The 14,379-nt window shown below is 50.7% G+C and overlaps 1 protein-coding gene and 1 long non-coding RNA gene across 7 annotated transcripts in view; one reads left to right on the plus strand and one right to left on the minus strand.

Moving 5' to 3' along the window:
- LOC135288526 (syntaxin-1B) overlaps nt 1–12,575 on the minus strand; it is a 140,508-nt gene extending 127,933 nt beyond the window's left edge. For 4 of the 6 annotated variants that reach the window (XM_064401911.1, XM_064401910.1, XM_064401909.1 and 1 more), the window contains exons 1-7: nt 11,885–11,939; nt 9,600–9,699; nt 7,953–8,027; nt 7,763–7,836; nt 3,139–3,247; nt 981–1,054; nt 444–581 (exon numbers count right to left, since the gene is read on the minus strand). In XM_064401911.1, coding sequence (XP_064257981.1) covers nt 444–581; nt 981–1,054; nt 3,139–3,247; nt 7,763–7,836; nt 7,953–8,027; nt 9,600–9,699; nt 11,885–11,905 — 591 coding nt within the window. In that variant the 5' untranslated portion in view covers nt 11,906–11,939. Of the gene's footprint in view, nt 1–443; nt 582–980; nt 1,055–3,138; nt 3,248–7,762; nt 7,837–7,952; nt 8,028–9,446; nt 9,526–9,599; nt 9,700–11,884; nt 11,940–12,420 lie in introns of those variants that run through there. The other 2 variants (XM_064401913.1, XM_064401914.1) reach the window with 2 other exon arrangements.
- Nucleotides 3,164–3,741, plus strand: LOC135288528 (uncharacterized). Its single transcript, XR_010351597.1, has 3 exons — nt 3,164–3,273; nt 3,434–3,446; nt 3,675–3,741. It is a non-coding gene; the product is annotated as an uncharacterized LOC135288528 (long non-coding RNA).
- Nucleotides 12,576–14,379: the final 1,804 nt, after the last annotated feature.

Here is a 14,379-nt window from a genome sequence, read left to right on the forward strand (position 1 = left end):
CACTCAGGATGACCAGTGGTCACTCCCAATGACCAGTGGTCACTCCCAATGACCAGTGGTCACTCAGGATGACCCTTGATGGGTCCAAGTGACCTTCTAGATGTTCTTGATGACCCTCAATGGGTCCAGATGACCACTGGTCACTCCCCATGACCTCTGGTCACTCCTGTAACCCATTGACCTGTAACCCATCCCAATGACCAGTGGTCACTCGGGATGACCAGTGGTCACTCCCAATGACCAGTGGTCACTCCCAATGACCAGTGGTCACTTCTAGGTGACCTTGGGTGGGTTCTTGATGACCCTCAATGGTCCAGATGACCACTGGTCACTCCCAACGGCCACTGGTCATTCTGAATGATCGCTAACCCATCCCATTGACCCGTGGTCACTGGGGATGACCCGTGGTCACTCGGGATGACCGGCGGTCACTCCGGCCGGACCTGGCTCTCCACCAGCATGGCCATGTCCACGAACATGTCGTGCAGCTCGCGGATGCTGGTCTCCAGCTTGATGATCTCGTTGTGCCGCGTCTCGATCTCGTTCAGCGCCTGCTTGGTCATCTGCGAGTCCATCTTGATCTGCGGGGACACGCCGGGGTCACCGGGGTCACGCGGGGTCACCCGGGGGTCACCTGGTCCTGGGGACCTCCAGGTGGTCACCCAGGGTCACCTGGTGGTCACCAGGTATCTCCAGGTCCTGGAGGTCACCAGGTATCCCCAGGTGGTCACCAGGTGGTCACCTGGTCCTGGAGGTCACCAGGTGGTCACCAAGTGGTCACTCGGGGTCACCTGGGGGTCACCTGGTCCTGGAGGTCACTAGGTGGTCACCCAGGATGTCCCGGTGGCCGCAGTGGCCGCGGTGGCCGCAGCGGTCACTCCCAGTCACTCCCAGTGACCGCTGGTCACTCCCAGTGACCCCTGGTCAGTCCCAGTGACCCCGCTGACCCCAGTGACCCCGTGGCCGCAGCGGTCACTCACGTCGTCGGTGAAGATGGCCAGCTTGCCGCTCTCCAGCATGTCCTCCAGCTCCTCGTTGGTCGTGGTCCGGCCGGCTGCGGGACAGAGTGACCGCTGAGTGACCGCTGGGTGACCGCTGACCCCCAGAGTCACCCCAGAGTGACCACTGACCCCTGTGGCCACTGCACCCTGAGTGATCATTGAGTGACCAACGAGTGACCGCTGGGTGACCGCTGACCCCCAGAGTCACCCCTGTGGCCACTGAGTGACCCCTGACCTCCCCACTGACCGCTGACCCCCAGAGTCACCCCAGAGTGACCACTGACCGCTGAACCCTGTGGCCACTGAGTGGCCACGGAGTGACCACTGACCCCTCCCCCTCGCTGACCACTCCTTCCCACTCACCACTGACACCCAGAGTGACCACTGAGTGACCACTGGAACCAGAGTGACCCCTGATGACCCCAGAGTGACCACCAACCCCACACTGACCACTGACCCCCAGAGTGACCACTGAGTGCCCCCAGAGTGACCACTGACCCCTCCCCCTCACTGACCACTCCCTCCCGCTGACCCCTGACCCCCAGAGTGACCCCTTGACCTCTAGAGTGACCACTCCCATGAGTCACCCCCTCCACACTGACCACTGACTCCTGTGACCCCAGAGTGACCCTGAGTGACCCGTGAGTGACCCCTGAGTGACCAATGACCCCTGAGTGACCCCTGAGTGACCCCAGAGTGACCCCCGAGTGACCCTCACTGATCTCGAGCTGTCTCTGGGTGCGGTCCTTGCAGCGGTCAGCGGGCACTGACCACTGCCATGAGTGACCAATGACTCCCAGTGACCCCTGAGTGACCCCAGAGTGACCAGTGACCCCTGAGTGACCCCTGAGTGACCCCTGAGTGACCCCGAGTGACCCCTGAGTGACCCTCACTGATCTCGAGCTGTCTCTGGGTCCTGTCCTTGCAGCGGTCAGCGGGCACTGACCACTGCCATGAGTGACCACTGACCCCCAATGACCCTGAGTGACCCATGAGTGACCAATGAGTGACCAATGACCGCGAGTGACCCCTGAGTGACCCCTGAGTGACCCCAGAGTGACCCCAGAGTGACCCTCACTGATCTCGAGCTGTCTCTGGGTCCCGTCCTTGCAGCGGTCAGCGGGCACTGACCGCTCCCATGAGTGACCAATGACTCCCAGTGACCCTGAGTGACCCCTGAGTGACCAATGACCCCTGAGTGACCCCTGAGTGACCCCTTGACCCCTGAGTGACCGCTCTCACTGATCTCGAGCTGTCTCTGGGTCCGGTCCTTGCAGCGGTCGCGGTACTTGGACTGCGTCGCGTTGGACTGACCGCTGACCCCTGAGTGACCCCTTGACCCCTGAGTGACCAGTGACCCTGAGTGACCCCTGAGTGACCCCTTGACCCCCGAGTGACCGCTCTCACTGATCTCGAGCTGCCGCTGGATGCGGTCCTTGCAGCGGTCGCGGTACTTGGACTGCGTCGCGTTGGACTGACCGCTGACCCCTGAGTGACCCCTTGACCCCTGAGTGACCAATGACCCTGAGTGACCCCTGAGTGACCGCTCTCACTGATCTCGAGCTGTCTCTGGGTCCCGTCCTTGCAGCGGTCAGCGGGCACTGACCACTGCCATGAGTGACCAATGACCCTGAGTGACCAATGAGTGACCAGTGACCCCGAGTGACCCCTGAGTGACCCCCGAGTGACCCTCACTGATCTCGAGCTGTCTCTGGATCCCGTCCTTGCAGCGGTCAGCGGGCACTGACCGCTCCCATGAGTGACCAATGACTCCCAATGACCCCTGAGTGACCCCTGAGTGACCCCCGAGTGACCCTCACTGATCTCGAGCTGTCTCTGGGTCCCGTCCTTGCAGCGGTCAGCGGGCACTGACCACTGCCATGAGTGACCAATGACCCTGAGTGACCAATGAGTGACCAATGAGTGACCAATGACCCTGAGTGACCCCTTGACCCCTGAGTGACCGCTCTCACTGATCTCGAGCTGTCTCTGGGTCCGGTCCTTGCAGCGGTCGCGGTACTTGGACTGCGTCGCGTTGGACTGACCGCTGACCCCTGAGTGACCCCTTGACCCCAGAGTGACCAATGACCCCTGAGTGACCCCGAGTGACCCCTGAGTGACCCCGAGTGACCCTCACTGATCTCGAGCTGCCGCTGGATGCGGTCCTTGCAGCGGTCGCGGTACTTGGACTGCGTCGCGTTGTATTCCGTCATCACCTCCACGAACTTGCGGGACAGCGTCGAGTGCTGGGGGAGTGACAGGTGATTGACAGGTGTGATTGACAGGTGATTGACAGGGGATTAACAGGGGATTGACAGGTGAATTTGACACGTGATTGATATGTGATTAACAGGGGAGAGAGAGGGGAGTGACGGGTGATTGACAGGGGATTGACAGGGGAGTTACAGGTGTGATTGACAGGAGATTGACAGGTGATTGACAGGTGTGATTGACAGGTGTGATTGACAGGTGTGATTGACAGGGGATTAACAGGGGATTGACAGGTGATTGACAGGTGAATTTGACACGTGATTGATATGTGATTAACGGGGGAGAGAGAGGGGAGTGACGGGTGATTGACAGGAGATTGACAGGTGAATTTGACATGTGATTGACAGGTGATTAACAGGGGAGTGAGAGGGGAGTGACGGGTGATTGACAGGGGATTGACAGGTGATTGACAGGGGATTGACAGGGGATTGACAGGAGATTGACAGGTGAATTTGACACGTGATTGATATGTGATTAACAGGGGAGAGAGAGGGGAGTGACGGGTGATTGACAGGGGATTGACAGGGGAGTTACAGGTGTGATTGACAGGAGATTGACAGGTGATTGACAGGTGTGATTGACAGGTGATTAACAGGGGATAGAGAGGGGAGTGATGGGTGATTGACAGGGGATTGATAGGGGAGTTACAGGTGTGATTGACTGGTGTGATTGACAGGGGATTGACAGGTGAATCTGACATGTGATTGATAGGTGATTAAAAGGGGAGTGACGGGTGAGATTGACAGGGCTTGACAGGTGTGATTGACAGGGGATAGACAGGTGATTGACAGGTGAATTTGACATGTGATTGATAGGTGATTGACAGGTGAATTTGAGGTGTGATTGACAGGTGATTAACAGGGGATTGACAGGGGATTGACGGGTGATTGACAGGCGATTGACATGTTAATTTGACATGTGATTGACAGGTGATTGACAGGTGAATCTGACATGTGATTGATAGGGGATTAACAGGGGAGAGAGAGGGGAGTGACGGGTGATTGACAGGTGATTGACAGGGGATTGAGAGGGGATTGACAGGTGATTGACAGGTTTGATTGATAGGGGATAGATAGGTGAGATGGACAGGTGATTGACAGGTAAATGACAGGTGAATCACAGGGGATTGACAGATGAGATTGACAGGGGAGTGATGGGTGAGAGACAGGTGTGATTGACAGGTGAGACTGACAGGTGAGACTGACAGGTGAGATGATTGACAGGTGAGGTCGTACAAGGCAATGCTGGTGACGATGATGATGATGATGATGATGACGGTCACCATGACAACAAAGCCAATGACGATGACGATGATGACGTCAACGATGAAGCCGATGATGAAGATGATGAAGACGAAGCCAATAATGTTGATGATGATGATGATGGTGATGGTGACGATGACGAAGCCAATGACGTTAACGATGATGACGAAGATGAAGCCATGACAATAACGATGATGAAGATGAAGCCAATGAAATTAATTATGACGATGATGATGATGAAGAAGATTAATCCAATGACAATGATGAAGATGAATCCAATGACGACGATGACGATGATGATGAGGATGATGAATCCAATGATGATGAAGATTCTGCCAATGATGATGATGATGATGATGATGATGAATCCATGACAATGACAATGACAATGATGACGATGAAGATGAAGATTAAGCCAATGACGATGATGATGATGAAGATGAATCCAATGACGACGATGACAATGACGATGATGATGATGAAGCCAATAAAGTTAATTAAGATGATGAAGATGAAGCCAATAAAGTTAATTAAGATGATGAAGATGAAGCCAATGAAGTTAATGACGATGACGACGATGATGAAGACGAATCCAACGACGATGATGACGATGATGAGGATGAAGATGAATCCATGACAATAGCAATAACGATGACGATGAAGATGAAGCCAATGAAATTAATTACGATGATGATGATGAAGATGAATCCAATGACGATGTTGACGATGATGAAGATGATGATGAGGATGATGAAGATGAAGCCAATAAAGTTAATTAAGGTGATGAAGATTAAGCCAATGACATTAATGACGATGATGATGATGATGATGATGATGATGAAGATGAATCCAATGATGACGATGATGATGATGACAATGATGAAGGCAATAAAGTTAATTAAGATGATGAAGATAAAGCCAATGAAGTTAATGATGATGATGATGAAGATGAAGCCAATGAATCCATGACAATGACGATGATGATGACGATGAAGCCAATAAAGTTAATTAAGATGATGAAGATGAAGCCAATGACATTAATGACAATGACGATGATGAAGATGATGACGATGATGATGAAGATGATGAAGACGAAGCCAATGACGATGATGATGATGATGAAGCCAATGGAATTAATGATGATGATAATGACGATGATGAAGATAAAACCAATGACGATGACAATGATGATGATGATGATGAAGATGAATCCATGACAATGACGATGATGAAGATGATGACGATGATGAGGATGATGATGATGATGATGATGATGATGATGAATCCAATGATGATGATGATGATGATGACAATGATGAAGCCAATAAAGTTAATTAAGATGATGAAGATGAAGCCAATGACATTAATGACAATGACGATGATGAAGAAGATGATGAAGATGAATCCAACGACGACGACGACGATGATGAGGATGAAGATGAATCCGTGACAATAGCAATAACGATGACGATGAAGATGAAGCCAATGAAATTAATTACGATGATGATGATGAAGATGAATCCAATGACGATGTTGACGATGATGAAGATGATGATGAGGATGATGAAGATGAAGCCAATAAAGTTAATTAAGGTGATGAAGATTAAGCCAATGACATTAATGACAATGACGATGATGATGACGATGATGACGACGATGACGATGAAGATGAATCCATGACAATGACAATGAGAATGATGATGATGATGAGGATGATGATGAAGATTAAGCCAATGACGATGATGAAGATGAAGCCAATGACATTAATGACAATGACGATGATGATGATGAAGATGATGACGATGACGATGACGATGATGAAGATGAAGCCAATGACATTAATAATGGTGATGATGATGATGATGATGAAGATGAAGCCATGACAATGATGATGATGACGATGATGATGATGATGAAGCCAATACAGTTAACAATGATGATGAAGATGAAGTCAATGACATTAATGACAATGATGATGATGATGAAGAAGATGAATCCAATGATGATGATGACAATGACGATGAAGACGAAGCCAATTAAATTAATAATGATGATGATGATGGAGACGAAGATGAAGCCAATGAAATTAATGACGATGATGATGAAGATGAATCCAATGACGACGATGACGATGACGATGATGAAGATGATGATGATGAAGATGAATCCAATGATGACGATGACAATGACGATGATGATGATGAAGCCAATAAAGTTAATTAAGATGATGAAGCCAATGAAATTAATGACGATGATGATGATGAAGAAGATGATGAAGATGAATCCAACGACGTTGACGACGATGATGAGGATGAAGATGAATCCAATGACGATGTTGACGATGATGAAGATGATGATGAGGATGATGAAGATGAAGCCAATAAAGTTAATTAAGGTGATGAAGATTAAGCCAATGACATTAATGACGATGATGATGATGAGGATGATGATGATGATGATGAAGATGAATCCAATGATGACGATGATGATGATGACGATGATGAAGGCAATAAAGTTAATTAAGATGATGAAGATAAAGCCAATGAAGTTAATGATGATGATGATGAAGACGAAGCCAATGAATCCATGACAATGACGATGATGATGACGATGAAGCCAATAAAGTTAATTAAGATGATGAAGATGAAGTCAATGACATTAATGACAATGACGATGATGAAGATGATGACGATGATGATGAAGATGATGAAGACGAAGCCAATGACGATGATGATGATGACGATGATGAAGATAAAACCAATGACGATGACAATGATGACGATGATGATGAAGATGAATCCATGACAATGACGATGATGAAGATGATGACGATGACGATGATGATGATGAGGATGATGATGAAGATGAATCCAATGACGATGATGATGAAGCCAATAAAGTTAATTAAGGTGATGAAGATGAAGCCAATGACATTAATGACGATGACGATGATGATGATGATGATGATGATGAAGATGAATCCAATGATGATGATGATGATGATGATGAAGCCAATAAAGTTAATTAAGATGATGAAGATGAAGCCAATGACATTAATGACAATGATGATGATGATGAAGATGATGACAATGATGACGATGATGTTGAAGATGATGAAGATGAATCCAATGACATTAATGACAATGACGATGACGATGATGATGACGACGATGATGAAGATGACGATGATGACGATGACGATGATGAAGATGATGATGAAGGCCCCACCTGCGTCTTGCGGATGCGCAGGTCTGCCGAGGAGCGGTTCAGCCCCTCCTCCTGCTCGATGCTCTGCTCGATGGCTGCGGCCGGACAGCGGTCACCCAGCGGTCACCCGGCGGTCACTCGGTGGTCACTCGGGGGGGAGGGGTCACCCGGGGGTCACCCGGGGGTCACGGGGGGGGGGGGGAGGGGTCACCTTTCAATTTGGAGCGCACTTTGTTCGCCGTCTTCTTGATGTCGGCCGTCAGGTCCTCCAGCTCCTGCTTGGTCTCTGCGGGGTGACCAGGAGTGACCACGAGTGACCAGGAGTGACCAGGAGTGACCGCGAGTGACCACAAGTGACCAGGAGTGACCAGGAGTGACCGCGAGTGACCACAAGTGACCAGGAGTGACCAGGAGTGACCGCGAGTGACCGCGAGTGACCGTGAGTGACCACGAGTGACCGCGAGTGACCGCGAGTGACCAGGAGTGACCAGGAGTGACCGCGAGTGACCGCGAGTGACCGCAAGTGACCGCGAGTGACCACAAGTGACCAGGAGTGACCAGGAGTGACCGCGAGTGACCGCGAGTGACCGTGAGTGACCACGAGTGACCGCGAGTGACCGCGAGTGACCAGGAGTGACCAGGAGTGACCGCGAGTGACCGCGAGTGACCGTGAGTGACCACGAGTGACCGCGAGTGACCGCGAGTGACCAGGAGTGACCGCGAGTGACCGCGAGTGACCAGGAGTGACCAGGAGTGACCAGGAGTGACCACGAGTGACCGCGAGTGACCGCAAGTGACCGCGAGTGACCTCGAGTGACCGCGAGTGACCGCGAGTGACCGCAAGTGACCAGGAGTGACCAGGAGCGACCAGGAGTGACCACGAGTGACCAGGAGTGACCACGAGTGACCGCGAGTGACCGCGAGTGACCGCGAGTGACCAGGAGTGACCGCGAGTGACCGTGAGTGACCGCGAGTGACCGCGAGTGACCAGGAGTGACCGCGAGTGACCGCGAGTGACCAGGAGTGACCGCGAGTGACCGAGAGTGACCGCGAGTGACCGCGAGTGACCTCAAGCACCCACAAGTGACCACAAGTGACCACAAGTTACTATGAGTGACCGCGAGTGACCACGAGTGACCACCAGTGACCACCAGTGACCGCCAGTGACCACAAGTGACCACCAGTTACCATGAGTGACCACGAGTGACCATGAGTGACCACTGGTGACCACTGGTGACCACTGGTGACCACATTGATCACAAGTGATCACAAGTGACCATGAGTGACCGGTGAATGATCAATGAGTGACCACCAGTGACCACTCACTGACCAATTACTGACCGGTCACTGACCAATCAGTGACCAGTGAGTGACCGGTCAGTGACCTCTGACCCCATTAATGACGCAATGACCTCGTTAACCACTCAATAACCCCATTAATGACCCCGTTAATGACCCCATTAATTATCCCAATAATAACCCCATTAATTACCCCATTAATTATATTAAATATCCCATTAACTAACTCCCCGTTAATTAATTAATTAACTAGTTAATTAGCTCATTCTCATGGGGATGGTGCTGTGCCGCTCATTAATCACCTGATTACCTCATTAATGACCCAATAACCCCATTAATGACCCCATTAACAACCACATAATTTAACACATCATTAATTAATTAGTTAGTTAATTAATTAGCTCACTCTCGTCGGGGTTGGGGGCGGCCAGGATGGCGCCGTGCCGCTCATTAATCACCCAAAATCCCATTAATGACCCAATAACCCCATTAATGACCCCATTAATGAACACCTTGTTAATTAATTGATTAATTAATTAATTAATTAATTAGAACTCACTCTCATCGGGGTTGGGGGCGGCCAGGATGGCGCTGTGCTGCTTCTTCACCTGCTCCACGTCCTCCGAGAGCTTCTCGATGCAGCCCCGGATCTCCTCCACCTGCCCCAAATTTGGGGGGAATTTGGGGAAATTTGGGAAAATTCGGGGAAATTTGGGATTTTTGGGGAAAATTTTGGGAATTTTGGGGGAATTTTTGAGGCAGTTTGGGCAATATTGGGGAATTTCAGGGGAATTTTGGCAAAAGTTTGGAAATTTTGGGGGATTTTTGGGGATTTGGGGGAAATTTTTGGGAATTTTTTTGGGTTTTGGGGGATTTTTTTTATTTTGGGGAATTTGGGGGAATTTTGGGGGAATTTTTTGGGAATTGTTTTGGGAAAATTTGGGAATTTGGGGGGGATTTTGGGGGATTTTGGGGATTTTTTTGGGAATTTGGGGGATTTTTGGGCATTTTTTGGAATTTTGGAGAAATTTGGGGAATTTTTGGGGCATTTTTGGGAATTTCGGGGGAAGTTGGGCAATTTTGGGAGAATTTTTGGGGAATTTTTTTGGGTTTTGGGGAAATTTGGGGGATTTTGGGGAATTTTGGGGGAATTTGGGGGAAATTCTGGGAGAATTTTGGGAGAATTTGGGGAAATTTGGGGAAATTTGGGAAATTTTGGGAATTTTGGGGGAATTCTGGCAAATTTTTGGAAATTTTGGGAGAATTTTTTGGGTTTGGGGGATTTTTGGGGGTCCCGGACCCATTTTTGGGGCTCCCAAGCCCATTTTCGGGGTTCCTAGACCCATTTTTGGGGGTCTCGAGCCAATTTTTAGGGGTCCCTGGGGGGTTTTTGGGGGTCCCAAACCAATTTTTAGGTGTCCTAGACCCATTTTTGGGGTTCCTAAACCCATTTTTGGGGGTCTCAAACCCATTTTCGGGGCTCCTAAACCCATTTTTGGGGGTCCTGATCTCATTTTTTGGCATCCTGATCCCATTTTCGGGGTTCCCAAACCCATTTTCGGGGGTCCCAGACCCATTTTTGGGGGTCTCAAACCCATTTTTGGGGGTCCTGATCCCATTTTTGGGGCTCCCGAGTCCATTTTTGGGGGTCCCAAACCCATTTTTGGGGTCCTGATCCCATTTTTGGGGTTCCTAAACACATTTTTGGGGGTCTCAAACCCATTTTCGGGGCTCCTGATCTCATTTTTTGGCATCCTGATCCCATTTTTGGGGGTCCTGATCCCATTTTCGGGGTTCCCAAACCCATTTTTGAGGGTTCAAAACCCATTTTTGGGGCCCCTGATTGCATTTTTGGGGGTCCCAAGCCCATTTTTGGGGGTCCCAAGCCCATTTTCAGGTGTCCTGATCCCATTTTTGGGGGTCCTGATCCCATTTTCGGGGTTCCCAAACCCATTTTCGGGGGTCCTAAACCCATTTTGGGGGGTCCCAAACCCATTTTTGGCGTTCCTATACCCATTTTTGGGGGTCCTGAACCCATTTCTGGGGGTCCTGATTCCATTTATGGGGGTCCTGAGCCCGTTTTTGGGGGTCCCAAACTCATTTTTAGGGGTCCTGACCCCATTTTATGGGGTCTTGACCTCGTTTTTGGTGTCCCAAACCCATTTTTGAGGCTCCTGGTTCCATTTTTGGGGGTCCCGATCCAGTTTTTGGGGGTCCCTGGGAGGTTTTTGGGGCTCCTAATTCCATTTTTGGGGGTCCCGAGCCCATTTCTGGGGGTCCCGATCCCATTTTTTGGGGTCCCGAGCCCATTTCTGGGGGTCCCGATCCCATTTTTTGGGGTCCCAAACCCATTTTGGGGGTCCCGATCCCATTTTTGGGGGTCCCGATCCCATTTTTGGGGTCCTAAACCCATTTCTGGGGGTCTCGAGCCCGTTTTTGGGGTCCCGATCCCATTTTTGGGGGTCCCGAGCCCGTTTTTGGGGGTCCCAGATCGATTTTTGGGTGTCCTGATCCATTTTTGGGGCTCCCAATCCCATTTTCGGGGCTCCTAAACCCATTTTTGGGGGCCTGATCCCATTTTCGGGGCTCCCAAACCCATTTTTGGGGTCCCAAGCCCGTTTTTGGGGGTTCCCAAACCCATTTTCAGGGTTCCTAAACCCATTTTGGGGGGTCCCAGACCCATTTTTGGGGCTCCTAAACCCATTTTTGTGGCCCCTGATCCCATTTTTGGGGGTCCCGATCCTGTTTTTGGGGCTCCCAAACCCATTTTTGGGGTTCCCGATCCCATTTTTGGGGGTCCCGAGCCCGTTTTTGGGGATTTCAAACCCATTTTTGGGGTCCCACCTGCTCGAAGAACTCGTCCATGAAGTGGTCCCTGACCCCCTTTTGGGGATCCTGACCCCATTTTTGGGGATCCTGACCCCATTTTGGGGGTCCCGATCCCATTTTTGGGGGTCCTGATCTCATTTTTGGGGGCCCCAAACCCATTTTCAGGGTTCCTAAACCCATTTTTAGGGGTCCCTGGGGGGTTTTTGGGGGTCCCAAACCAATTTTTAGGTGTCCTAGAAACATTTTTGGGGCTCCTGACTCCCTTTTTGGGGGTCTCAAACCCATTTTTTGGCATCCTGATCCCATTTTTGGGGGTCCTGATCCCATTTTCGGGGTTCCCAAACCCATTTTCGGGTGTCCTAAACCCATTTTGGGGGGTCCCAGACCCATTTTTGGGGCTCCTGACTCCATTTTTGGGTGTCCTGACCCCATTTTTTGGCGTCCTGATCCCGTTTTTGGGGGTCCCGATCCCGTTTTTGGGGGTCCCGATCCCATTTCTGGGGGTCCCGAGCCCGTTTTTGGGGGTCCCGAGCCGGTTTTTGGGGTCCCACCTGCTCGAAGAACTCGTCCATGAAGTGGTCCCTGTCCACCGTCACCACCTCCTCCTCATCGTCGCTGTCCTTGGCCTGCGGGGGGCGCTCTCAGGGGGGCGTGGCCTCGCCAGAGCCACGCCCCCCCGCCACAAACCACGCCCCCGCAAAAGAACCCCGCCCCCAAGACTCCCTCTCAACCCCCCCAGCCCCCCACCACCCCAAAACCCCCCCAAAAAAGTTGCCCCCAGACCCCAAAAATTCACCTCCGGACCCCCTAAAAATCCCCTAAAAAATAAAAACAAATCCAAAAAAATAAAAAAAAAAATCCCAAAAAATCCCCAAAAAATTCCCCCCATCCCCCACCCCCCAAAACCTCCCGGGACCCCCAGAAGCCCCAAAACCTTCCCAAAAGTCGCCCCCAGACCCAAAAAATCCCCTTCAGACCTCTGAAATCCCCCCAAAAAATCCCAAAAAAATGCAAAAAAATCCCAAAAAATCCCAAAAAATCCCCAAAAATCCCTGAGACCCACCTTTAACCCCCCCCACCCCCCAAACCCACCGAGACCCCCCAAAAGTCGCCCCCAGACCCAAAAAATCCCCTCCAGATCCTCTAAAATCCCCTAAAAAATAAAATAAAAAAATCCTAAAAAACCCCTAAAAAAACCCAAAAATCCCAAAAAATCCCCAAAAATCCCCGCGACCCCCCTTTACACCCCCCACCCCCCAAACCCCCCCAATCCCCCCGGAGACCCCCCAAAATCCCCCCCAAATTCTCCCCCAGACCCAAAAAATCCCCTCCGGACCCTCTAAAATCCCCCCAAAAAATCCCCCAAAAATACAAAAAAAAATCCCAAAAAATCCCAAAAAATCCCCAAAAATCCCCCAAAATCCGCAAAAATTCCCGCGACCCCCCTTTACACCCCCCACCCCCCAAACCCCCCCAAACCCTCCCGGAGCCCCCCCCAAATTCACCCGCAGACCCAAAAAATCCCCTCCGGACCCCCTCAAAAAAATAAAAAAAAAATTCCCCAAAAATCCCAAAAAAATCCCAAAAAATCCCCAAAAATCCCCAAAATCCCCGAGACCCCCCCCTCAAATTTCCCACTCCCCAAACCCCCCAAACCCCCCGGAGCCCCCCCAAAACCCCCCTTAAAGTCGCCCCCAGACCCAAAAAATCCCCTCCGGACCCTCCAAAACCCCCCCCAAAAATATTAAAAAAATTCCTAAAAAATCCCCCAAAATCCCCAAAAATCCCAAAAAATCCCCAAAAATCCCCGAGACCCCCCTTTACACCCCCCACCCCCCAAACCCCCCCAAACCCCCCCGGAGCCCCCCCAAACCCCCCCCCAAATTCACCCCCAGACCCAAAAAATCCCCTCCGGACCCCCTCAAAAAAATAAAAAAAAAATTCCTAAAAAATCCCCAAAAATCCCCAAAAATCCCAAAAAATCCCCAAAAATCCCCGCGACCCCCCTTTACCCCCCCCACCCCCCAAACCCCCCAAACCCCCCCGGAGCCCCCCCAAAACCCCCCCCAAATTCACCCCCAGACCCAAAAAATCCCCTCCGGACCCTCTAAAATCCCCCCAAAAAATCCCCCAAAAATACAAAAAAAATCCCAAAAAATCCCGAAAAATCCCCAAAAATCCCCGCGACCCCCCTTTACCCCCCCCACCCCCCAACTCCCCCCAAACCCCCCGGGAGACCCCCCAAAACCCCCCCAAAAGTCGCCCCCAGACCCAAAAAATCCCCTCCGGACCCTCCAAAATCCCCCCAAAAAATCCCCAAAAAATACAAAAAAAATCCCAAAAAATCCCGAAAAATCCCCAAAAATCCCCGAGACCCCCCTTTACACCCCCCACCCCCCAAACCTCCCCAAACCCTCCCGGAGACCCCCCAAAAGTCGCCCCCAGACCCTCCAAAATCCCCTCCGGACCCTCCAAAATCGCCCCCAAAAAAATAAAAAAAAAATTCCTAA

The sequence above is a fragment of the Passer domesticus genome, chromosome 33, assembly GCF_036417665.1.
Source record: "Passer domesticus isolate bPasDom1 chromosome 33, bPasDom1.hap1, whole genome shotgun sequence".
Lineage (NCBI taxonomy): Eukaryota > Metazoa > Chordata > Aves > Passeriformes > Passeridae > Passer > Passer domesticus.